General features: G+C 36.2%; 1 protein-coding gene across 7 annotated transcripts in view; it reads right to left on the reverse strand.

Annotated features, from left to right (window-relative positions):
- Positions 1 to 27,400, reverse strand: part of LOC138700050 (uncharacterized) — a 139,587-nt gene that overhangs the window by 46,537 nt on the left and 65,650 nt on the right. For 5 of the 7 annotated variants that reach the window (XM_069826350.1, XM_069826351.1, XM_069826349.1 and 2 more), the window contains exons 3-8: positions 26,199 to 26,355; positions 19,871 to 20,000; positions 19,597 to 19,790; positions 17,353 to 17,518; positions 9,947 to 10,101; positions 25 to 135 (exon numbers count right to left, since the gene is read on the reverse strand). In XM_069826350.1, the coding sequence (XP_069682451.1) occupies positions 25 to 135; positions 9,947 to 10,101; positions 17,353 to 17,518; positions 19,597 to 19,790; positions 19,871 to 20,000; positions 26,199 to 26,355 (913 nt within the window). The remainder of the gene's footprint in view (positions 1 to 24; positions 136 to 9,946; positions 10,102 to 17,352; positions 17,519 to 19,596; positions 19,791 to 19,870; positions 20,001 to 26,198; positions 26,356 to 27,400) is intronic. The other 2 variants (XM_069826352.1, XM_069826353.1) reach the window with 2 other exon arrangements.

The raw sequence follows: 27,400 nt of genomic DNA on the forward strand, positions 1-27,400 counted from the left end.
TTTAACAGGCATAAAATAACTAACCTCTGATGCAGGTAATGTGGAAAGTCCTGGAACACCACCTGAATCCTCTAGAGGTTGTACAGGAGACGGAGATAATATAGCTTCTCTACTAGTTTCACTGAATGGATTTCTCTGCAACACACAAAACAACATACTCGTTTTATCAGGATAGATACGTAAACTTAACAAAAACACATAATAATAAATAATTCACTTCATGGTACAGCCTTGAAGATTCCAAGTAAAATATTATGACACTATATTTACAGGAGTTTATTATAATGCCTAGCTCTGAATCAATTTTTCCTTATGCCACATCACAGATAGGAACTGGCCAACCTACCCCATTATCCCTCAGCTTAGTTGGCTCATGAGTGATGCCTTATTGGTTCAAACGTGTCTGTGGACATTGACTAAACAACAAACATATTATATGACGAAATAATTTGCAAAACAGATACAAGCTGCTTTGCAACAAATGAAAAATTATTTGTCTGTCATAGAAAAGAAAGGTTGAGAATGATGTGGCATACTAACATCGCCTTTAGTGCAAAGTGGATTGAATTATGCAAAATAGCTCAATTGGTGTCTCACTGAAAATGTCATTGACATAGGATTTTGTGTCATTTAAAAATGACAGTGATATCTTCCATTATGATTATGTTGTTTTGTTTACTATTGAAAATGAAAAAAAATAGTGTATAGTTCATTAGAATTTAGTGTGGAAGTTGAGGAAAGTATTTCATTTATTCTTCATTGTTGGATAAGTACAAACTTTTAACACTTATATGATCACTGATTAACTTTTTAACTTCTTTACTGTGTTAACGTTAGAAAATTACCTGGCTGACTAATTTCGAAGTGATATTCTTAGGCTTCGGGCAATGAAGAATACCACTTCGAAAACTAGTCAGCCAGGTAATTTTCTAACGTTAACACAGTAAAGAAGTTATAAGTTAATCAGTGATTTAATTTATATCAAAAGTTTGTTTCTATAAAATACTTTTAATATAGGCCTACCAGTACTATTATTTCAATTACTTTGTATTATGTTTATATTAAAGTATATTTGGGCATTGATAATTAATTATTTATCGTGTACATACCAAAGTATTATGCATCAATCATATATACTCTTGGTTTCACAAGTAAAGAACCTTCGTTGCAGGGTTGGGTTCAGAAAGCCATAAATCTGACTGACACACTCCCCCAATTAGTGAAACTGTGGACAAAGATACCGCCAGGAGACCGCCGAGAATGCTGTGTTGTGAATTTTCCATTTTTGAAAGAATCCAACCAGTTGCAAAAGAAAATACATTTGAAGAGTCCAGCCAAGAGCAAACGTGGCAACAGCTTCCCCTAACTGGCCAGTCAATCACTGTCATCTGTGCAGAAGTGGTGTGAGGCCAGGGTTCTTTACTTGTGGAGCTGAGAGTAGACTACACCTTATCTCAGCGCTTAAGTGACTTATGTGTATCAAAATGTGCCACAATAATATGCACCAACAATGTAAGCACACTATCTCGGCACTTAACTGATTAATGTATAATGTGAACAAAAGTATTTTTATTGAAACGGGAAAGTATGAACATAATACAAAACAGGTACCACTCTGTATGCATTAAATATTTAATTCTGTTATTTATTACCCTTAGAGTACTATAGAACTGTAGTACAAACTGCAGTAGTTAAAAACTTTCAGTAAATAATGGCACCATTTTTATAATTCAATGAGAAATATGGGCTTATTTATTTTTTGCACAATTATTCAATATGGGGACAATCATGGTCTACAGAAAGAAGTTGTTCTCGTTTCATTCTTTAATGCTGACCAATGCAGAAAATTCATGTTCACACAAGTAGGTTGCTGAAAACTGCAGTAATGTAGATAAGGCTGAAAACTTTTTCTGCCAAAATCCAGAGCCAAAGTAGTGTTGTTTCCCTAAATTTCGCTTCAAAGTTCGATATGTCAAAGTTCAGCAAACTCTTTTGCCTCTTTTAATGGTAGATGTTTTGTCTTTTCATCAGTAGCAGCAAAGGAATTGAGGACCTAGTCACATTCATTTAGATTGATGAAAGGAAAACATTATTGCAGTTTTCCTTCACAACCAGATGATGTTCTAAAATAAACTGAAAGTAATCTCTGGATCGGTATCAGCTGTGAAGGAAAACATTTCAAAGTCACTGTTTTCAACTTTTGATTCTTCTTAAAAACCTATTCAGCATGTCACTTGATGTAAGGATGTTTTCTTCTCTTCTCTGTATACTAGCATTAAGACTCAAATGTCCAAAAATATCAGCTGGATATGCAACTTCTGAACACCATATTTTGTCTGCAATGAGGGAAGCGAACTCAGTTTTTTCTGTGGCAAATATTGGCAATAACTCATTCTTCAATTCATAAAAACTGGAGTGTATCTTTCCTTTGGGCAATCAACAAATATCAGTATGTAGTACAAGAGATTTATGAAGAATGTCTGCTTCCTGGCACATTACTTTGAGAAATCTACTTTTTACTGTCTCCAGATATGGAGAGTAGCAGTGAATATATTGAATAAGCAGTAGTGGACAAACAATAAGGGATGGTCCTCCATCTTGGGGGTTGGGCAAAGGACTAACAGCCCACTTCCATAAAAAAAAGAGCTTGTCGTGAAACTACAATATAAGCCTCGGAAAGGACACTATAATCTTTGCTTTTCAGCTCTGCTCTAGAATATGCCATTAGGAAAGTCCAGGAAAACAGAAAGAGTTTGGAATTTAATGGATTACATCAGCTGCTTGTTTATGTAGATGACATGATTATGTTAGAAAATCCACAAACTATTAGAGAAAACACGGAAATTTTACTTGAAGCAAGTAAGGAGATAGGTTTGGAAGTAAACCCCCCCAAAAAACAAAGTATATGATTATGTCTCGTGATCAGAATGTAGTATGAAATGGAAATATAAAAATTGGAAATTTATCCTTTGAAAAGATGGAAAAATTCAAGTACCTAGGAGCAACAGTAACAAATATAAAATATGACACTTGAGAGGAAATTAAATGCAGAATAAATATGGGAAGTAGATGTAGATTCATTTTCCGGGCTGAGAGGCCGTGGTCTATTAGTTGGTTTTATACCAGACGTTTCGTCTGCAACTGCGGCAGACATCTTCAGTGGAGTGGTATCCGAGGTCGCAAGACTCTTCTCGGCGTACCTGAGGCAACTGATCCTGTGTCTGGTTGTGCGGGCGTATTTATAGTGCGGCTCGCGGGCCGAGGCCTGTTGTCGCTGCGGTCCGCGCCGCTTTGTTCGTTGCTCCCGTTCTGGGTTCCGTCCTTTTGTTGTAGTGGCTTCTTATCTGTTCTGTTTAGGACCGGGTACCAACACTTGTTTAGCTTTACGCCTTCTTCCTTGCGATTAAAGTTGTTGTTATGTTTATGTATTTCGATCGCTTCTCTATGTAGACGGGGGAAGAAGTGCGTCGTCGTGCTCAAGATGTCCGTGTCCTTGAATCTTATGTTGTGATCGCCCTCTTGATAGGCATGTGCTGCCACTGCCGATTTGTCGATCTGTCCTAGGCGGCAATTCCTATTATGTTCTGTCAGTCTCGTCCTGACGCTTCGCTGTGTAGTACCGATGTAGACCTTCCCGCACGAACACGGAATCCTGTAAACTCCGGCAGACAGCAGCTTGTCTCGTTTGTCCTTGGATGACCTCAGCATGTTCCGGATTTGCTTGGTCGGCAGGAAGGTCGTTTCCACATCATGACGCTTCAGCACCCTGCTGATACGGTCCGTCACATTCCCTAGGGTCTTCCTACCCTACTTAAGGAATGTGACGGACCGTATCAGCAGGGTGCTGAAGCGTCATGATGTGGAAACGACCTTCCTGCCGACCAAGCAAATCCGGAACATGCTGAGGTCATCCAAGGACAAACGAGACAAGCTGCTGTCCGCCGGAGTTTACAGGATTCCGTGTTCGTGCGGGAAGGTCTACATCGGTACTACACAGCGAAGCGTCAGGACGAGACTGACAGAACATAATAGGAATTGCCGCCTAGGACAGATCGACAAATCGGCAGTGGCAGCACATGCCTATCAAGAGGGCGATCACAACATAAGATTCAAGGACACGGACATCTTGAGCACGACGACGCACTTCTTCCCCCGTCTACATAGAGAAGCGATCGAAATACATAAACATAACAACAACTTTAATCGCAAGGAAGAAGGCGTAAAGCTAAACAAGTGTTGGTACCCGGTCCTAAACAGAACAGATAAGAAGCCACTACAACAAAAGGACGGAACCCAGAACGGGAGCAGCGAACAAAGCGGCGCGGACCGCAGCGACAACAGGCCTCGGCCCGCGAGCCGCACTATAAATACGCCCGCACAACCAGACACAGGATCAGTTGCCTCAGGTACGCCGAGAAGAGTCTTGCGACCTCGGATACCACTCCACTGAAGATGTCTGCCGCAGTTGCAGACGAAACGTCTGGTATAAAACCAACTAATAGACCACGGCCTCTCAGCCTGGAAAATGAATCTACATCTATAGACTCCGGCCGTGAAAGCCTACACTGCAAAATATGGGAAGTGCCTGTTATTATTCGGTTGAGAAGCTTTTATCATCCAGTCTGCTCTCGAAAAAGCTGAAAGTCAAAATTTATAAAACAATTACATTATTGGTTGTTCTGTATGATTGTGAAACTTGGACTCTTAACTTTGAGAGAGGGGCAGAGGTTAAGAGTATTAGACAATAAAGTGCTTAGAAAAATATTTAGGGCTAAGAGGGATAAGTTGCAAGAAAATGGAGAAAGTTACACAATGCAGAACTGTATGCATTGTATTCTTCACCTAACATAATTATTAGGAATGTTAAATCCAGACATTTGAGATGAGCAGGGCATGTAGTACGTAAGGGTGAATTCAGAAATACACATAAAGATTTAGTGTTAGTTGGAAGACCTGAGGAGAAAAGACCTTTGGGGAGGCCAAGACGTAGATGGAAGGATAATATTAAAATGGATTTGAGGGAGATGGGATATCATGGTAGGGACTGGATTAATCTTGCTCAGGATAGGGACTGATGACGGGGTTATGTGAAAGTGGCAATGAACCTTCAGGTTCCTTAAAAACCATTTTCTTACTGTTCTATTTTTAATACAGTTTATCGCAGCAAATACTGAGTAAATTACACTCCTTAGGACTAAAGGAATGATTTTTGCCACGAAAGCTTCCCAATCTAAAAACAATGAGTTGATTCTATGTTACGAAAATCTTGCTTTAATTTTGAAGTAAAATCTTTCATTCTAATGGTCATGCATCATCAGAGCACACTGAAATACAATTTTTTCAACACAGTTTTTCTAATATAGCTATCATATAATAATTGTAGATGTCTAATTCTGTTGACATTGGAGGAAATTCTTTGCATGATAGGAATTTTTCAACAAGGGAATCTTAATTGAGTGTGATGTCTCAGTGGTAACACACTGGATTAGTGTATGGGAGGTTCCAGGTTGGATCCAGTGCTGAACAATCTGGTCGAGGTTTCTTCGTGATATTTCCTGACTAAATACAAATAATAATCGGTGGCATCACAGCCCTTGAAGGGCTCAGACTGACCAGCCGGCTACTGGCCTCACGTTCACATGCCGAAGCAGAGGTGGACAATCACCCAACCAGAATGACGGTATCATGTGGCTAGCACTATGATCCCCCCAGCCATTATACCTGGTTTTTGCAACCAGATTTCGCTACCTATCATAGCTCCCCAAATGCATCACGATGCTGGGCAGGCACCGGTCCCATACATTGGCCGAAATTTCATGAGAAATTTCATTCCCCCATGAGGACTCAAACCAATGCTCATTCTGTAACGTGATTCCTGCCACGGCACGGGATAAATACAAATAATTTTCAGTTAAAAAAAGGCAACTGCCCAATTGCCGCGAATTAACAGAGACAGTACAACAGCAACAAGCAGTCCCAACAGTGAACTACAGACCAGAATTAAGGAAAAAAATATTTCATAAAGTCATGGAGAATTTTGCTGGTATTGCCTAACAATAGAACTAGAAGTATTATTGCACAACAAATAAAATGGACTCCCTGAATCAAGCACAAACGTTATATCACCAACTATTACAATAGGAATTCTCTAAGCATGGATCATATACTTCAGCAGTTCAAAGACCGGTTGGAATCTCAAAAATGACACCAATAAGGCATCCCTCATGACGCAACTACTTCAGGAAACAATGGGGTACAGTGGCCAGTTTCTTTCCTCTTCCATTGGACACATCGCTGATTACTAACATAATGAAATATATGCAACAATCATATACGTTAAACCAGTGATAGTCAACCTTTTTTCTCTCCCTGTACCCTAGAGACACTTTTCCACTCAAGCTTGTGCCCCAAAGTTGTTCATTCAAATTATATATAACCACACCTGTTTGCCATAAGTTCTGTCCCTCATACAGAGGCACCTAATATATACAGAAATGACAACTACAACAAATGTATATATGTCATTTATTCATTAGAGACTACACAAAGTATACAATACACAAATTACTCAAGATGTCCACCTTTTACATTGACACATCACTTCAAATGCTTCAGCCATTTGTCTGTCGTGGCATGCATGATATCTAGGTGAAAATGTTTTCATTCGTGAAGAGAATTTGGCGGTGATTGCCATTTGCATGTTTCTCCAGTAGTCTCTTGGCTCTTATTTACCTTAAAGCTATTGTCAGTTGCTGTCCCATGCTTCTTCGGTATTTTGAAAGTACAAGGTCTTCTTTTATTATGCGTGACATCGTTAACAGAGTGAATTTCTCCGAATTCTCTTGGCAATAGCTTTGATGGCTGCTTGTGTCTTGGTCTTGTGTGGCCGATCACTTCTAGCTCTGTCATCACAAAAGGAAGTATGTGTGTATTGTTTGATACATCATATACAAATTTCTTTGTTATTTTCAGCAGTCACAACGAGTTGAAAATCTTTACTGGAGTCTTGCTACACTTGTGTAGCGCAAGCTCTGTGATGCGATTCTCTTTCACTCCCCACTCCATATTAAGAGGCATCTGGCCGTAAATTGCATGCATGTGGGAGCTGGAAGTATAATGTCGCTCTGGTGTGCGCCAAGTTGCAGGTGTGCCAATCTAATATGTTCTGGTGGCAACTCAAACTTAGGGACAGAACTTATGGCAAAGACTAGGTACATCTTAACTTAAGTAAACTCAACAAATTGATCAATTACTACATTACACAGTTTTAAACTATAAAAGAGAGAATCATGTTATTAAATAAATAGTTAAAGGAACAATGTTACAAATACCATAAAAAGAAAAGTTATTATAGACATTATAGACTATTATTAACTTAAGGTGTTCTGTCCTGTTAATGAGATGCCTGATGTTTTATGCACATCAGCTCCTCGATTCTTGGTCGCATCTTTTTGGGTGCGAGTATTAGAGGTGATTCTGGATTCAAGTGATTTCTGTGTTTCGTTTTGATTGACGTCAATGCAGAGAAAACCTGCTCACACAAATAAATGGAGGGGAGTGGCAGAAGATGTGAAATGGCAGTGTCACTAAGTCCCATATACTCTTTACAAGCATAACACCAGAATATTATTACGATGTACCGAAGTACATATGATATTTCCATGCAGTAATTCTGCGTCATCATATGATGGAGTACTATATGCAACTTTTGAATGATCAACACCATAAGTGTTTCTTCAAAACTGAAGCATCAGTATTTAATGTAATGTCGCACTTTATGCAGGCCTATTACGAGGGTGAATCAAAAAGTCTTTGCCCTTATTTTTCTCCACAATAATAAAAACGTATAGGGAAATCAAAATACAGGCAATGTTCTAAGTACCTTTGACTATTTTTCCACATAGTCACCACTGTGGTTCAGGCATTTGTCCCACTGCATCATTAGTTTGTAGAATTTGGCCAGTAATGTGCAAAACCAACAGCGGTCTTCGTGTCGTCGGAAATGAACCTTTGGCCTGCTAGGAACTTCTTCAGTGGACCGAACACATGGTAATTATTCGAGGCGAAGTCTGGACTGTACGGTGGATGCTCCATAATCTCCCATCCGAATGACTGCAGTTGGCAGCGGTCTTGTTTGCCACACATGAGGCATGATAGCATCTCTAAACTAGTGGTGTGAGGGACAAATGGCTGGACTGTGGTGGTGGTGGTGGAAAAATAGTCAAAGGTACTTAGAACATTGCCTGTACTTTGATTTTTCTGTATATTTATTATTGTGGCTGAAAAAAAAAAAATAGGGGCAAAGACTTTTCGATTCGACCTCATATATTCTACATTTCAGATTTTCCCCTTCACAATGTAGATATTACAATTAGAACAATATAACGAACGGTATTACTTGCAACATAAATTTGTGAAAAGGATGATAAACATCAACCTCTAAAGCAAATCAACAGACTGCTTTCTAGTTAGTAGCATTTTGTGTTTGCTATTGAAAATATTATTTTTAATCACACAGTTTTGAGTTCGTTTTTGTTAGAGGAGATCACTATTTTAAATTTGAAATAAAATTTGACTATATTAATTTTAATTGCCAAGTAGCTAAGTTCAGTTTGAGTGTTTTCTTGTTAATTTCTAGATTAGTAATAATGATTCCCAGATGTAAAAACAAGTCCGGTTTGGTGTTACTATGTTGAATCACGTGATGGAAAGCCAAACTGTAAATTTTGTTAAAAGCAAATTTCTTACAGGAAACCCAGTATTTTTAATTTAACACAGCACTTGAAAAAGCACACCCAACAGCATGTTTATCAGTTCAGCATTTAACATCTACAACTGAAGAAATATATGATAATCCTGATGATCCAGCAGTTGGTTTGTAAACTAAGGACCTTCAACTTCTAACCTACCATCTTCAAGTTCAATTTCACAGATCCATCACAACGACAATGTCCACCACGAATTTCAACCCCTTCTCATGCTTCAAGAAAAGTCCAACTACAAAGCCCAATTATCAGTTATTTTCATAGACACAAAAGAGAGGGGGGGGGGGGGAAGGCTGGAGCAGAGAGAGAAAGAGAGAGAGAATTTTTTATTTGGAGAGTATTGTTGAAGAATATCTTCCATTTCAAATGGTTGAAAGCTTCGAAAAGAGTGTTGCAAATTCTTTTTCTGAACGCAGACAAGTAAATGTGTACACCACCCTTTCAGTTTGATATTTAAGTCTATATAAAGTATATCAATTGTGAGTTTAGTTAATTAACTGTTGTGAAATGGCTTCCGCAAATTTCTTTCCAACTGTTACATTAAGATTTAGTAATAAGCAATGGATTAGTAAGCAGACGTCTATACACATATCCTTAGTCAGTTTTCATTATGCATGTGTAGTACTTCTATAAGAGTAGTTAAAGCTACTTTTATATATAGAGAAATGTCATGTGATAATATGGGGCATGTCATTGATTACTCGTGAGCACAAGTTGGTGTAAGAGTCAAACATTTATATTCACTTACAAGTCACTGGCTCTTTTGCAAATGATCAGATTTTAAATAAGAAACTGGTTCAATATTTCTCGAATGAGATAGCTGTTCATAAGAGTCCATTCGATTATGAACTACTTAACACTAGAATGATGTATATACCAATAATAATTTCAATTGAAATGAGAAAGGTAAGAAAAATTGTGAACGTAAGAGAACATTCTTGTCCAGAACAGAATTTCGTGGGATCACTTTGTTGAAGGACTTTTAAAAAAGATCAAGACAAATATGTTATCAATTATAGTATGTTTGCAATATTTTGTTCATTTATGTTTTATTTCGAGATAGTTTCATGTCAAGTTTTTATTTGAAGTACTTATACTCACCATATATTTAACAAAAATTAATTATTTTAAAGAAAATACCTTTACGCTTCAATTAAACCATTTTCTTCAGAGAAACAAACCTGCAAGTCGAATGGTAACGCTGTTCCCATGAAACTTGAGAAACAATTGTCCAGTGAGTGCTGCTGAGAACTTTGCTGAGGTTCATCTTGTAAACCTGTTTTCATGACGTGTGACTTTGATGTCAATGAACTAAAGAAAGATTCACCAACAGATCCTGCAAATATTAAAGCACACAAATGAGTAACAAAAAATAATCTCTCTCTATATTCAATTTAGAATGCCAATTTATTATATTAATATATTATTATTATTATTATTATTATTATTATTATCATTATCATCATCATTATCATCATCATCATTGTTGTTCTGCTCCTGCAATTACATGCTAGCTGTTGATTCTCATGACTTCACACAGGTTTCAACAGAAGGTAAAGTTCAATGAAAAATATATTATGTCTGGTTGCTGAATAATCCATAAGTTGTTTTGCTGAAGACCTCAGACAACATTGCATGTACTCAACAACACAGCCTTCTGCATTGAATAAATGGTTGTTATTGATGTATATGTATTTAAAAGCCTCAAGAAGTGTGTGTGTGTGTGAGTGTGTGTGGAATTAGATCTATTGCTGATATCACTAATGGCAAGACTTGCACATAGGTCTCCTTCTGCAGATATATAATTTCAATTACAATGTTAGTTAACAGTCAATATTTAAGGGTGACTTTTTGGTACATGCTTCAATTTTTAAACAGTCTGGGTTATTGTGTGACATCCTAATATTATATGCGAAATATTTTCAATTGAAGTTTCACATTTCTTACACAAGTCCTTTCTATTCCATCGTTGTTAAATATATATTAACTGCAATTTGTATTTGGTAACATCTGATTCTAATGGCAAAAATAAAGCCTTCTGTCTCAGGAAAAACTCCATCATTTAACCATGCATCCAATGCATTTTTATCGACATGAGGTTCTATTAGTGCTTTTTTGCGTAAGAGGGCTTCATTAATCCAAGCTTACTTAGAATTCTTTCATTTGTCATCAGTGAGAAGTCAGGTTCGTATGCAAATTCAAACGTGAGTAGTTCATTAGAAAATATTATTGCCTTGTGTAGTTCTAATATATTCATCTTTCTTTATGTTAAAAAAATAATGATGAATTTTTTGCCTACTTTAATTATTTATCATATCTGTCAGATTTCTGCCTCCTTCTTGGCAGAATGAGTCTCTCCTAAGTTGATTTTGGGTGCAAGATTTGTTAGAATTTCGTTCCTTTTCCTTTGCCATACTTTCATGTTCTTGTTAATTCAAAAGAATACAGCTAAGTCAAGAAGGAAACTGTGTATGTACTGTTGGCTTTCATTGTGTTTTTTTTTTCCATTAAGCTTGGGCTTGGCAAGGTATTTGATTTATTCCAGATATTTTGAAGATAACTTTTTCTTTATTTGTTATCTTCGAGAAGTCTAGCATCTTGTATACTAAAGTAGCCTACACATATAGTTTTCCAGCTTACATTTATAGTGGATTTTCATTCCAAAACTTCCCAGTCTAAATAACTACCACATTTACTCCCATAATGTGTGTATCCCAATTTTTGACATTAAAATGTGGGAGGGGGAAAAAAATCCCTGCATAATGTAAGCGTTATATTTTTAGGTTACTTATATTGTGCTACATTTTTTATTAATTTCGTACATTACACACTTTACATTATTACTGCTTGTAAGCATTCAATATATCGATGCTCTTTAAGTCGTACAATCGATCATTTTCAATATTACTTGAATGTCAGATGTCAAAACCAGCTGTAATTATCATGTGAGATGTCAGGCAGTTATGACTTTTTTCCCCGCATATAATATGCATTCTGGATTTTTAATACAAAAATTATGGAAAAACGTGAGTAAATACAGTATTTATTTCAATTAAATTTACTTCAAACAAAAAACACATCAATTCAGATATTGAGAGGAAAGTTTAAAACCAGTATTAATTACATTTTAAGTTTCACCCCTCCCCCTCCAATCTTCTCCCCTTAAATTACAAATAGCACCCCTATATTTTGTTACTTAAATTTGAAAGAGTATTCAGTAATTTTACACATCTCATTCATTTGTTTTCTACTGTCGCCTGGCAACCTGGATTGTTGTTATTGTTGATTAGAGCTGAAGAGAATAAAACTAAGAATTATTGTACGTGTTGCTTTTTATATATAAATTAAATTAAAGGATTATTGTTGATTACAGGTTATTTAAGGTAGTAACACAAACTAATACTAAGAAATATTATGTTTGTGTATCAAAAATCTATTCTTTAAAAATTTAAAACAGGATAGAACATAATAAAGCCAGTAGTTTTGATACTATGACAACGGGGTTCTGAAATATGTTGTTTTACTGTCTAGCCAACAATGGAACTCATTTTTTGAAAATAATATATGTAATTAATTAAATTTAGAAAAAACTCAAAATAATCTGTGTTTTCATCCTACAATCAGGTAATAAAAACATCAATCCCAGTTGCCAGGCAACGATAGAAAACAAAAGAAGTAAGAACAAATGAATGAGATGAATAAATAACTGAATACTTTTTCAAATGTACCATAATAATAGAGGTGACATTTGAAATTTCAAAAGGGTGTCAAGCAACGATAGAAAACAAAAGAAGTGAGACCAAATGAACCAGCTATATAAAAATTGAATACTTTTTCAAATATATTATAATACAGAGGTGACATTTGAAATTTCAAAGAGGATGGGGGGAGTAAGGGGGTGAAACCTAAAATGCAATTAACACTATTTTTAAACGTCCCCTTCAATATTTAAATCGACGTGATTTTTTGTTTACATTAAATATTATTGAAATAAACAGTTACTTAGACTGTGAAGTTTTGAAATTAAAGCACTGTATAATTTTATTATTCCATCATTTTCCAGTTTGAATTAAACTTTCTTGCTTTGAATGAATGAATGAAAGGAAGGGAAAGTGGGAGGAGAAACAATTCAAAGGTACACGATCGCACATCTTTGCAAGGGAATTTCGGGTTGTGAGGAAGAATTTGTGAGGGCTCCAAGCCTGATGGCCACTTATCTCACTATTTTACTGTCCCATTGCCTTGGCTGATGCTCTGAGTTTTATATTTATCAACTCCACAAACTTCAAGCATATGTTATTAGTGTTATTACCACAGATTTCTACTATTTTAAACTTTGTTGTAATTGTCATTTTGTTATGCTATATAGTTTGTCATCCATGTACTTTAGGTGTAATATCTTGTCTCTTTATGATGTAGTACGTACATCTTCTGTGTTTAATATACATAGTAGTCGGGTGAGAGCCAAACAAAAGCTTAGAGAATTCAAGTAAGTCCTACTTGATATATTTTCCTGTTTGAATCCAGAGATTTGGAGTAGTAGTCAGGGTGTCTGGCTGCAAGACTAAAGGGCCCGAAATGGAATCCTGATTGCAACAAGTTGTCTGGTTCAGTTTTTTTTCTGGGGTTTTCCCTCAACCCATTAGAAGTAAATGCTGGGTAACTTTTGGCACCAGATCTCAGGATCATTTTGCCGTCATTATCAGCTTTTATCTTTAACCATCCTGCCAACTTTCATACTCAAATCACCCTACCATAACGGGCTAACAGAATCTGACCTAAAAGGTGCCCCAACCTCAGAACAGGATTCATCATAATCGTCAACAAGTAGGCAGAAGCATAAATGGCTATATTTTAATATGCATGGCACTGGGGAGGAAAATATTCTATTCATTTGAACTGCACTGGTGGTGATGGTTTCTGTTCTATTTTGTACTTTGCTGTCTGCTAAGTTTACATAACTACTTCTAAAAATCTGTCGATTATAGGAAGAATTTTGTATATGCACAATACTCTAGTATATAGTAATCAACAATACAGCACCTAATTAAAGGCATTATAATAGTATAGATATAGTGATTCAACTTGACTCCATGTTCCATTATTTATATGACTTGTCAGGGATCGAACCTAGGAATTTCTTGTGCATTCTGCTATTTAAAATTTTTGTCTATAATTTTATAATCATAAGTAATGAATTTTTTCTTATAGGTGTTCACAATTCAGAAACCGAATTTATAATGCTGTCAGATCGCAGAAACAAATAAAAACAATGGAAACTATACAGGGTATAAACGATATAAACTGTGAAAATTATACAGACAATACCTATTGGTCTACTGAACAAATGTCTAGTGAAATTTAATTATTTCTTATAACTTTAATTTTAATCTGTAAAATGCAGTGTTTTTAACAGTGACAGTAATCTAATCTTTGCTTACATTTCAACTGAACGTGAATGCCATTGCCAATGACCTTGCAACCTACACATACCAATACACAATAGAGTAACAAACTACTGGTTCATCGTATGTATTGGGCAAAGTAAATAAGACTGTCTATTCTCATTTTCAAAAAAGTTACTCACAAAACCCATTTTTTTTCCCTGGAAAACCTCGACGGTTATAGAAAAACATTATTCGACTTTTTTCTTCAGTTCTTTTTATGCTCCACCACCAGTACCTTTTTGGCAATTCATACATATCATTTACACCCTGTATAATTAAACTCATCATAATTCTGTCCTATTCATATAGAGCAGAGTTTTCAACCTTTTCCTACATGTGTCACACTAGAGGTATAGGTAATTTAAATTCCTCCAGCACACTCATATAATCTAAACCAGGGGTTTCCAATCAGGAAGTTTGAGGGTTTTAGAAGGGAATGAGGTCTATACAAATAAATGAGATAAAAAATTTAAATTATGGTTTATTTAACGACTCTCACAACATAGAGGTTATATCAGTGTCGCCAGTGTGCCGGAATTTTATCCCGCAGGTGTTCTTTTACATGCCAGTAAATCTACTGACATGAGCCTGTCGCATTTAAACACACTTAAATGCCATCGACCTCGCCCGGAATCGAACCCCCCAACCTCGAGCATAGAAGACCAGCGCTATACCAACTATGCTACCAAGGGCGATTATGAGATAAATGTATATGCATTAGTACATATATAAAATAAAATATTTTCAATTTTATATGCATTATTTTTTAGTCAACATAAAGGGGAATGACAGCATGATGAATAGTGAAAGAGCACATGGGACAAAAGAGATTGAGAAGCATGAAACAAAATACATATTATTCACAAATAGAACTAATACACTTTTTTTGCATTTTTATTTGAAGTTCATTATAAAAATGTAAAATTTAATGACAAAAAATTATTACAATGCAATATTAGTGTCATAATTATGGTATTACGAACGTTTTCTAAATTTGTTATTTAGAAAATATGAAAAAATACAATATTATGACTTATTTTACCAAAGTGTTTAATGTACGATATATTTTTTTTTTTATAAAAACAAACAAAATAGGATATTTTTTAAGGTTGGTTCGATATTCTAACTCTGACAGTGCGACAGTCATTCTCTTCTCTGCTGCTTGCACACCTGCACTGTGTTTACTGAACGCTGACTTCTGCCACATTCACCAACATTGACTCTTATGGACTCACTTTTTTACTACTCTTTTCACTTTTATATTTTCCAATTTTTGCTATGACAACCTTTAATATTTTCATTTTCTCGTGGCACATTGGTGGATCATTGGATCATAGTACACTGGTTGAAAATGGCTGATGTAGAGGGTCGATGACACATCTGCTTTCATGTATCTCTGTTGTTTACCTTTCAGTTTCAAATTTAATATTCCCATATGTAATCTGTCTTCCTCTATTCTTCTGATATGCTCAAACCATTTCAATCTATTTTTTTTTAATTTATCTGAAGTTGTTCTATATTTAAAATATCTCTAATTTCCTCATTTTTATTCTGTCTATTTTAGTTATCTCTAAATTAAATACTTAACTGTATGTAAAGGTATCCCTTTTAAATGTTATGAAAGTGCATGGGGAGCATGGAGGTAGTCTCTCATGCTTTTATGGCCTTGGTCACAGTCTACTATATACAGTCGCGAAGCTCAATATGTAGTAAAAATGCAAACATGGGTAGTTGCCCACCACTAGGATCGCTACTATCACCTCATCATTGCAGATCTCTCTCGTAGCACACGAGAAAATATGTTACACTTTCGTTGTCGTGTTCTTTTGGAAAAATTAACACCTTGCTTCCATTATTGAAATATTAAATGCATAAAGTTAATTTATCATTTTAATGAAGTATATTAAATTCCACCATAAACTCGAAGATACCTGCAAGAAATAGGTTAATATTATTTTTGTTTGTGCAAAACGAACTGAAATTTGCTGTAATCGCTTCACTCATTCAAGATTATAGCGATGATTAACTATTAAACCAATAAATATTAATTTGCATTTCCCTTTACAACAATAATAATGTAAATATGAATTAATCGAGTAACTTACGTGTACCGGTACTTGTAGTGTAGGCTTACGTAACTAACAAAGTGGGATGAGGTTAAGCAATAATAATCACACCAGAATTGGAAATAAAACGTGATCAATAAATTTTATTGTAACAGACTTTTTCTACGTCTCTAGTAAAGTAACAAATAAAAATAACAACAAAATTAACAGCTATAATTAAAAACATATCCTTTGAAAAAAAAAAAGTAGGCCTAAGCAATAATAATCCCACCAGAATTGAAAATAAAACGTGATCAATAAATTTCATTAAAACAAACTTAATTTTTCTATGTCTCTAGTAAAATATTATTATTCCAATTATTGTATTTTAGCCATTAACATTTTCATTACAACCAATAACGAACATTTCACAAGCATCAATGTGAAATATGCAACGAGCTAGCACTCGATGGAAATACGACACAGTCCAAAGTCGACCGTGGACAGTCTATTGTTTCTAGTTGCTAACCGCTTGGAGCGCTTTATCACGAGATTTGCAAAAAATCACCTCAAGCTTCGCGACTGTATATATTAGACTGTGGCCTTGGTACTAGAATGAGGTGATGTGGTTGGCTTCATGTTCCCACCATCACTCCTTAACCCCAGGAAGGATTCGGAACTCAAGTTTCACAGGAGGCTGAGTGGATACAAAGGCGAAAGGAAATTTGACGACGAGAAAAATTCCATCGCCAGCCAGGACCTTCCAATCCATAGCCAGTTGCTCTGCCAACTGAACTACCTTGCTGCCTAATCACATAATTATAAACTTCTGAAATTTATAATTCACGTAATCACAAATGAGCTGGAACCAAGAGTACACACAGCAACAATCTTAACAAGTAACTAGAGCTGATGTACAGTAATTATATACAGAAATGTTCTAAAACAAATTATATTCCAATGTAAAAAAACACAATGAATATCTTAAAACATCAAGTCCAAGATTTATGGCTGTGTTCTATGTTGTTCTGCGACATAATTTCAACTCAATTTACAAATAACTGTCATTTAATATAAAATATTAATGCTCCAAACCTGTATTGTCATTTTCGTCTGGCAATTCAATGTCTGAATCTGCTGGCGATGGAGATGGAGCATTGATGTCTGGAGATGGAATAGGGCTGATATCCTTCAGTGTTGGAAGTAGCTCATCAAGACGTCGCTTCAAGTTCTTCACTCTGCTACCAAAATTTCTGTAAGCCTGGAACACAAGAGATGCCAATCCATGTGCATTTCATAGCATTACGTGACTGGTAACACAGGGAAATACATGAATATTACTGTGATGGTTTGTAAGCTGATTGTGGTTAACTGTCCACATTTGGTACCAGCTTGAAATGAAGACTGCACACACAATTAAGTAATGGAAAATAACATAAATATTGTGGCAACCGTGCTGGAAACTTCTCATTGCCTTGGGATTCGAGCGAGCGTCCGGCAGAAGGGAGGGCGCGGGAGACCAGGAGAGCTCTGTGGAGCACTGGGCGTGGTGCGGAGGGGAGACGAGACACTGGGCCGCGACAGAGAGGGGGAAAAAAACAACTGTGACTGAGCAGCAAAAGCCAGAGAAGCCTCTAGAAGCACAATCCTCTGACGTTTGTAGAAACTTCGGGAAACAGTACATTCTGGAAAGTGTGATTTAGCAATAAATAAAAGGAGCAAGAGAGCCAGAGCCAGTTTAGTTTGGACAGCCAGTCAGTTTTGTGAAGCAGCAGTGAACAGGCAAGGAAGCCAGTCTTCGAGACCGTGGTTCGACGCGAGTGAACTTGAGTGACTGTGGCAGTGTCCAGGCGGAAGCAACGCGTCCGGGAGTCTTGGTTCGATGTTAGTGAACTTGAGTAACTGTGGCAGCGTCCAGGCGGAAGCAACGCGTCCGTAAGTCTTGAGTTCGGTGTACAGTGAACTTTATCTGAAAGTCTTGGGTTCGAAGTGCACCGTGGACTTGAGTGAGCGAGCTAGAAGAGCTAGCCAAGGCGAACGAACTGAGAACTGGCAGTTTTGTTGTACATAGTGCTTTGTGAACATTAGTTGAGATTAGAAGTACATTGTTGTCCTTCTCAATAATCCACGTGAATTGTCACTGTCGTCAGTGGAGTGAATAACGAATACTGTGTTGCTGTGTTAAGTGGAATACCCATTGTTGACGGGAGTGTTTAAACCCAGAAATAAAAAGTCATTATTTTTGTGAATAAAGTAACATTAATGTTGAATTAAAAGTCACAATATTGTTAATGATTAATGGTATCATTTTGATGTTCATGTTCTAGCTGATAACAAATGATATTTGACATCAGTTTTAAGGTTTGGTTTTACCTCAGGATCAGTTCAATTTGAATGTCGGGTTCATTCGTTGTCTCCTGTCTTATGGTTGTAGTTTACAACAAGCTCTAATAGTCTGCTATCAATATGATTTCTTTATGTTTCGTACCGTAATTTCACACAACTATGGTCTACAATATAACCATTCAAATTTTGTGCTCTATAATGTAGTACCTCGTTTATCCACATTTTAGCTATACTGAAGTTTAAGTCAAGTCACTGCTGCTATCTATGAACAGTCTATGATACTCTACAATATTCTTTGAATAGTTGTATCGTGGATCATAGTTGTGTTCCAGGACCACAGCTGTGTGAAATTACGGTACCTGTATTGAGCAAGCAAAATCTAATAAAAAGTAACTGTTAACTTTTTTCCACTGTAAAATATCAAATTTCAGTTATATTATTTCTGTTAGCTTTCATTAATTTCTGGATGTCCACTCTGAAAATGGAGAAAAGATTACACAACAGTGCAGATATGTATCCATAAGATAAATGACCCATATCTTATCTTACAGTTCACGACAGTATACCTCTAAGAAATATGCTGCCAAAAGCTTCAATCACATCGCCTCTGCACAGAATTTGATAGATCTTCGAACTTGGAACAAGTATTACATAAAATCTTTACACACTAAAAGGAGAAAGGGAAGTGAAAGGAGGTCGAAGACAAGGCAGAAGAAATGAAAAAGTAATGGAAGACGAAAAGACAGAAGGGAAAAGAAGATGGCGGAAGAGTATGTTATAAAGTGGGAAGAAGAGCAGGAGTAGTAGAAGCAACGAGTAAAGAAGACTGAGGAGAGAGAACAAATCAGAGTGAGAAAGGACAGGGGCATGACTGTGAAGTAAGAATGCTACTGTATGAGGAAAATACAGCGTGTAGTACTGATCTTATCAGAATAACAGAAATGAACAGAGAGATTATACAAAACAACAGATGTCACTTAGCAAGTTACTTACATTGGCTACCACCTTTGCTTCTCCTTTTTGATTTTCATAGAAGGAATCCGCCTGTTCAAGTAAATCTATAAGTGCACTCCTCTCTTTTATTTCCAACTCCAAAGCCTTCACAAAGCCTTGCATTTTATGGACACCTTCATCAACTTCAGCTACTACATCATCACCTTGTCTCCTATCTGTAACATTACGAGAACCTGTGATTTAGTGTAGTATCGAAAATACCAGGGATGAGATCCACAAACGAATGTTTTAATACCTAGATTTCTTATAATACCTTTCAGATGAGTTCGTAGAGCATCTGCATCTGTAAAACACAGATGACTTTCATTCAGTCTCTTCAGTTTGAGATCAGTGTCATCTTCTAGCTTTTTACAGCTACGTATTTTTTCCATCAACAATGGGGGCTGAAAATAAAATACGTATCAATTACTACTAATCGAAAAATGCGTAATATTCAAAGAAGATAAGATAAACTTCAAGCTTCTAAACATTTATAATAATACAAATTGCCTTGCACCTTTTATTTCTATTTTAACGTGTTTTTAGATCACGTGGCTGAGTCCCTACTGCATTCCAAGACTAAATGGTTCTTCACTAGATGGTGATGATGAGATGGAGAAGAGATAACATTGAAAATGGGAATATTTTGAGAAAACTGGTCCCAAAAGTCTTTATTCAGCATACATATCCCTTTGATTCACTGGGATTTCAGCAAAGGATCCTGACTTGAAAAGCACATATTCCAGGACTTGACCAAAATTTGAAACTGATTATACAGGATAGAAAGGAACCTATTACATTAATTCACAGAGGTAATAGATCAAGTCAATGTGAACAAGTTTTGTCAAATAAGATTTTTCATACATCTAATAGTTTTAAGAATACGAAATTTAACGTGTTGCAATGCTGCAAAGAGTAGGAGTGCTTCTTAAGGTCATTCCTCTGCAGTGGGGTGAGTATAGTTACACTACAATCATCCACTCCGCAAGACTTGCGAGAGGGGAATGTAAACAAAAACGTCTCATCAGATATGTTTCGATCATATTATTGTACTTCAAAACATAAAGTATTCATTCATTCAATGTTCTGTCCAAGGGCAGGTCTTACATTGCAAACTCAGCTTTCTCCAATATTTCCTATTTTCTCCTTTCTCTTTGTATATAGTTTATGTCTGGAATCTTTTACCATGGAAAGACTTCATCATGCCATGTTTGCAGTCTTTTTTTGGGAAAGATAAATGCAGTAACTTCCCGTTGGGAAAGATAAATGCAGTAGCTTCCTCTTGCTTTCCACACACCCCATAAAGTATTCAATAAATTAATTATACGCAAATTGTTTGGTTTTCAACATTATTCTTCTTTCTTCTTCTTCCTATCACGTATTAAGCCTGGCGGCCTGTTATGGTCTCACTCCATCGTTTCAGTGGATGGCCCAAAGATCTATAACATTCTTTATTATGCTATAATCTATAACTCTAAATTTAATACCATGAAACTTATTTAACATTTACAGTATCTGTTGATTTATTTGTCTTTGACGTATTTACAAAATAGTGAAGTATGTATGTTCTTATAAAACAAAACTATTTCCATTAAAGATTCCTTTACATCTGACGTAAACTTACGAATATACATTCTGTAACTCAATCTACATTTAAGCTATTATCTTTGAAGAAATTTAAAATTAATTAATTTAGAAAATATCTTCTGACTGAGGTTCCAGCTGATATGTACATCTACTATCAGGCAGTATATCTATCTCACTTGACGATATGTGTCAGAGAAGAACAATTGTTTGTATGCATCTGAAGTCTGATTAGTGTATTATGTAGCTAGTTGGCGATATATGCAATGGAGGGGGAGGGAGGAGGAACTGGCCACCCTACTCCATTATCTCCTGGCCTAGTTGCTTCATAAGCAGTGCCTTCTCAGTATTACTTGTGAGGTTCAGACCCGTCTTTGAACAGTTGACTAAACAACAATAATTTAGAAAAGAAATTAAGTTTACAGTAATGTTAAGTAATGTGTTAAGTGTTACATATGTACAGTAATTTGATCGAAATGTATCTGATAAGACATTTTGTTTACATTCTCCTCTCGCAAGTCTCGCGGGGTGGATGACTGGAGTTATACTCACCCCCACTGCGGAGAAATGACCTCAAAGAGCACTTCTACTCTTTGCGACATTGCAACACATTACATTTCGTATTCTCAAAACTACTGGACATATCAAAAAACTTATTTGACGAAAGTTGTTCGCATTGACTTGTCTATTACATCTGTGAATTAATGTAGTAGGTTCCCTTCCACCCTATATATACGTATATAAATAAAATTTCAATTTTTCAGAAATAAGCATAAGAAAGTTAGATAAAGTATCACAGATGTCTACAAAAATAAGATTACCACATTGTATTTAAGCACAACTAATAACGAAAATATTCACAAAAATAAAGTATACAACATCTGTAGTTTGTAGTTTATCACTTCTCAATATAATCACCCTACTTTTTTGATGTTATGGAGTAGTCAACATATCTTTTGTCTTGTTTTTTTTTATTTATTTTTTTGTGTGTTATCTTACGACGCTGTATCAACATCTCAGGTTATTTAGCATCTGAATGGAATAAAAGTGACAGTCAAGCTATATATAGAAGAAAGCTTAGAAGATGGACAGCATTTGTGAATCTTGACATCCATGGAGCATTTGACGCAACTTGGTGGCCAAGCACACTAAACACTCGAAGGGAATTCCAATGCCCAAGAAACTTGGGGTTACTTCGGCCAGAGAAGTTGAACTCTGTTTGCAAACAATATGACGATAGAGAAAAATGTAACTAATGGTTATCCTCCAGGATCTTGCTTCCAGACAAGGTTGTAGAATTTTCAATATAATTATCTGTTCAACTCAGAATGCATTAGGGATGCACACAAAAAAGTCACTGCATTTGAAGACGATTTGTTAGTAATAACAAAGGATAGAAGTGTCCTCGAAGCTGAGAACATCACCAACATAGAACTGTACAAGATAACAACATGGGCAAACAACAATGAAATCAAATTGAACGAACAAAAATCGAAAACATTGTTGATAACATGGAAGAGACGCAAGAATAAAACAAATAATATAAACTTATTTCTAAACAACAAAGAACTACAAGAGATTGATAAATTTAAGTATAATGATCACATTCAATATCTCACAGAGAACTATACAAAACTGATCAAAACCTTCTCAAAATCAGCAAAGGACTCAAACATGACATACAATAGTCGAAGATGCAATTCTGCTCTTAATATCATATGCAGCACCAGTCTGGATAGAAGTACTTAGCAGAAAGCCTGTAAGTTCAATTTGTAAAAAAAAGTCATAATAGTGCAAAGACTAATAAATATAAGAATTGCAAAAGCATTCCGAATATCTTTGCATCTCGACAGGCCTGACAGCCATAATAACCAAGCTCGAGGAAATTGCTAGTGTATATAACATGAAGAGAGAAAAACTGATGGAATAAAATCAGAAGAATAGGGTGGATATGGAATAACAAGCTCTTGGATAACCACGTTTGTAATGTTAGCTATATGCAGAAGGGCATTAATGTGCTGCAGAATCAGTTGATGCAGTCTTCCTGTTTGTTTTTCTTGAACTGTGTCTATTGTGCCTCAAGGTGACTGAGCTGTTGGCAATAAATCTCACCAGTAATAATTACATTCCTCGGAAGTAATCCATAATAGATGACACCTTCTTTGACTTCCAGATGCACAACATTAGCTTAAGAAATTTCCATTCCGAAGGAAACTAGGATCAGGATAAAAGGTTTTTATCATCCCTTAAAAATGATTGTCTTCGATAGGTGCAAATCTGAGAACTTCAAACTTAAAAACCTAAGCCACTTGACCAATAGTGAAGACTTAATTAATTAATTAAAAAGAGGTTTTGCTTATTTCGCCTATATTTTGCAGTGGAATGTGGTTTAATGTTTAATTCGTTCAATGGATTACACATATTAGAAGTGGGTAGAGAATGGATCACACGATTCAATTAGTCTGATCTAATTTTGTGATAAGAACACATCAATTCAGAAATGGACAATTTGCACTGTGACTACCATTACTACATCTAATGTAGATCTACAGCACGTCATTATATGATTATATGTTTGCATACATATGTCTGTCTTAATCCTTGGAAAAGATTCAAAACATGTATTATGAATGGATAAAATATTTTACCTACTGCTAATCACCAGGTATAGTGGTTTAACACAGTGAAGGTACTACGTTGTCCATTTATTTCTTTTTATTGGCGATAAAGAAAGAAGAAATTATGGCGCAAAACATGATCAGTACTTCAGGAAGTCAGCCTGGGTAGTGTAGTTGGTCTTCTGTACTCGAGGAAGCAAGTTAGATCCCAGCCTAGGTCGATGGTATTTAAGTGTGCTTAAATGCGACAGGCTCATGTCAATAGATTTACTGGCATGTAAAAGAACTCCTGTGGGACAAAATTCCGGCACACCGGCAATGCTGATATAACCTTGGCAGCTGCGAGCGTCGTTAAATAAACTATAATTTATTATTACTTCAGGAAAATCTGACTCAGAACTAGCTTTTGTCATCGACAAATCCATTATGGATTCCCCAGACTTTATCATGGGAGTCACAGCATGCCAAATGTTTCGCATACATTTCTTCCTCTTTGACACATAGAGGTCAATTAGGAGACGTTACCAGGCCAAGTTGATGAAGGTGTTTGCCCAAATAATCGTGACCAGAAACTATTATAAACATAATCACAGCAGACTTCCAGGGTAGGTTAAGGATTAACATACAGCTGTTTGATAAATGATTCCATTTTGAACATTATTCTTAATTTTTTTAACTTGAGTATTTAACGATGCTGTATCAACTACTTGGTCATTTAGTATCGACGGGATTGGTGATAGCAAGATAGTATTTGGTGATATGAGGCCGAGGATATGTCATCAATTACATGACATTCACCAGGTAATCAGCCTAAGCAGGAATCGAATCCGTGCCTGAGCACAACTCTGGATCGGCAGGCAAGCATCTTAGCCGACTCAGTTATGCCGGTGGTCTTTCATTTGTTAGTTTGTGCTCATAGTTGAGGTTGATTTTCTTTTTGACGTTTCTTTTAATAGACACACAAAATTTTTTTAATGTTTTAATTTTGACTTAAGATCCTTTCCTGCCGATCCGAAGTTGCGCACGGGCGCGGGTTCGATTCCCGCTTCGTTTGATTACCTGGTTGGGGTTTTTTCCGAGGTTTTCGCCAACCATAAGGCGAATGTCAGGTACTCTATGGTGAATCATCTCGCCAAATACCATCTTGCTATCACTAAACTCATTGATGCTAAATAATGTAGTAGTTGATACAGTGTCGTTAAATAACCATTAAAAAAATCACCACAATATACCCCACTCACAATGGGCTGGAATCCATTGGAATACAAAATTATTATTTAAATTCTGAATATGTTTAACCTTCCCCATCCTGGGACAAGTAGTTGAACTTATGGCTTGTACTGCTGTTTTTGAGCATATTTTTGCATTTGTAAACCCAAACAAATAAGTTTTTAAGAGCTGGGTGATTGGCCTGAATTTGAATTTAACAGAGGGGGCACTATGGCTCAGCACTGCGACTGTTAAGATCTATTACGCTGACCTTCTGGAGACGCATTCCCAAACCCAAACCAGCTGACCACACTAAGGTTCTCGTATGCCCAGGTTTCAAACAGACAACCCCACTTGTCCCTAAGCCAGCACTCTCCATGTGTCACCAGCCGGGATTCGGGGAATGCTACAGAATGATAACGAAATGGAGAAATGGTGATGGAATTATGTAAATGCCTAATTTGGGGAAAAATGGGGGAACACCGGGAAAAACCCTAACTGCGACCTTGTTCGCCACAAGTGTCACTATGAATTTTTCGGGAATCGAACCCGGGCCATCTGTGTGACTGTCTGAAGGTCTGACCATTCTGCCACCGCAGAGGTTGGTGATTGGCCTGACTTTCCCTATTATAATTTGTTGTTTATTTCCCAAAACTTCTATAGAAAGAAAAGAACTGGTAGTTGTACCTGCTCCAGCATCTTAAATACTGTTCTCCAACCAGGAGCTTAACCGTGAAAGAAATGTACTTACTATTGTGTCATCTATTGAAGCAAAGTAGGTAGATAATATTACCGTTATAATGTCAGTTTAAATAACCTGCGCTTTCCTGCATATGTTATTTTTTGTATGGAGGGATTAAAAGACCATGATCTAATTTTGTAACTAGAGTAGTATAAATATGTGTGTATTAGTGTTATCGTTTGTGCTTTGAGAGTTAGCCAATGGAGATGCGTGTACCCACGTATGTGACCTTATGACATCTTATGACATCAACATTCATTCACAGCATTACCCTGCTGCGTCTCATTCCACTGAGACTTTCTCCTGGTTGGAGTACAGTATTAAATATTCGGCTTTATTAACAATAAAATAACATTTGCACAGCTACATATAATTTCTTGACAAAGAAACCATCCAAAATCAGCCATGAATATTCTATTTGTAAGTTATAATAATTATTAACATTTTACCTGGAAATCGGAGGTATCGTGAACTGTGTCATTAGCTGGTTTCTTGGTGGTTGTTGTAAGAAGTCCAGACAAATCAGCTATAAAGGCCTCGTCATAGATACCTCTCTCATCCCAAATTTTGAATATTCGTTGGACTCTATTTTTTACCTTTTCTTCTCTGAAATTAAAGAAATGATAATTATTTTGAATACTAGAAAGTGTGCTATGATTAATATTTAATGCTGTAACAGTATATACTTACTTACAAATGGCTTTTAAGAAACCCACAGGTTCATTGCCGCCCTCACATAAGCCCACCATTGGTCCCTACCCTGTGCAAGAATAATCCAGTCCCTACCATCATATCCCACCTCCCTCAAATACATTGTAATATTAACCTCCCATCTACATCTCAGACTCCCCAAAGGTCTTATTCCCTCCAGCCTCCCAACTAACACTCTATATGCATTTCTGGATTCACCCATATGTGCTACATGCCCTGCCCATCTCAAATGTCTGGATGTAATGTTCTTAATGTCAGGTGAAGAATACAATGTGTGTAGTTCTGCGTTGTGTAACTTTCTCCATTCTCCTGTAACTTCATCCCTCTTTGCCCCAAATATTTTCCTAAGAACCTTATTCTCAAACACCCTTAATCTCTGTTCCTCTCTCAAATTGAGAGTCCAAGTTTCACAACCATACAGAACAACTGGTAATATAATTGTTTTATAAATTGTAACTTTCAGATTTTTTGACAACAGACCAGATGACAAAAGCTTCTCAACCGAATAATAACAGCCATTTCCCATACTTATTCAGCATATACAGTAAATTACAATAACAGCATACATACAAAAAATTACATTTATAATCACTCTGTCAAAATTACCACAACACTTACTAAAAAGGAGCTGTTTCTTAATAAAGTGATGTTACCTTACAGTGATAAGATAAAATTAATTCTTCTGAAAAATAAAAATTATTTTCATAAATGAAGAGATGGATTACAAAGTGTCCTAAGTCCATTTTTTAAGATTTTAACTCGCCTTATTCACGTTTTAATTTATACTTTTCAAGCCTATATATAAAAGTGTAATTCAATTTAACAGACTCTCCAAGTCTCGACCTAATGTCTGCATATGGTTTTTTCAAACAGATCTAAGGGTGTCAATTTTTTTATCAGTTTGTCATTTTTCTCATAACTTAGGCCAGTCTGGAATCCA

The sequence above is a fragment of the Periplaneta americana genome, chromosome 5 (assembly GCF_040183065.1).
Source record: "Periplaneta americana isolate PAMFEO1 chromosome 5, P.americana_PAMFEO1_priV1, whole genome shotgun sequence".
Taxonomy (NCBI): domain Eukaryota; kingdom Metazoa; phylum Arthropoda; class Insecta; order Blattodea; family Blattidae; genus Periplaneta; species Periplaneta americana.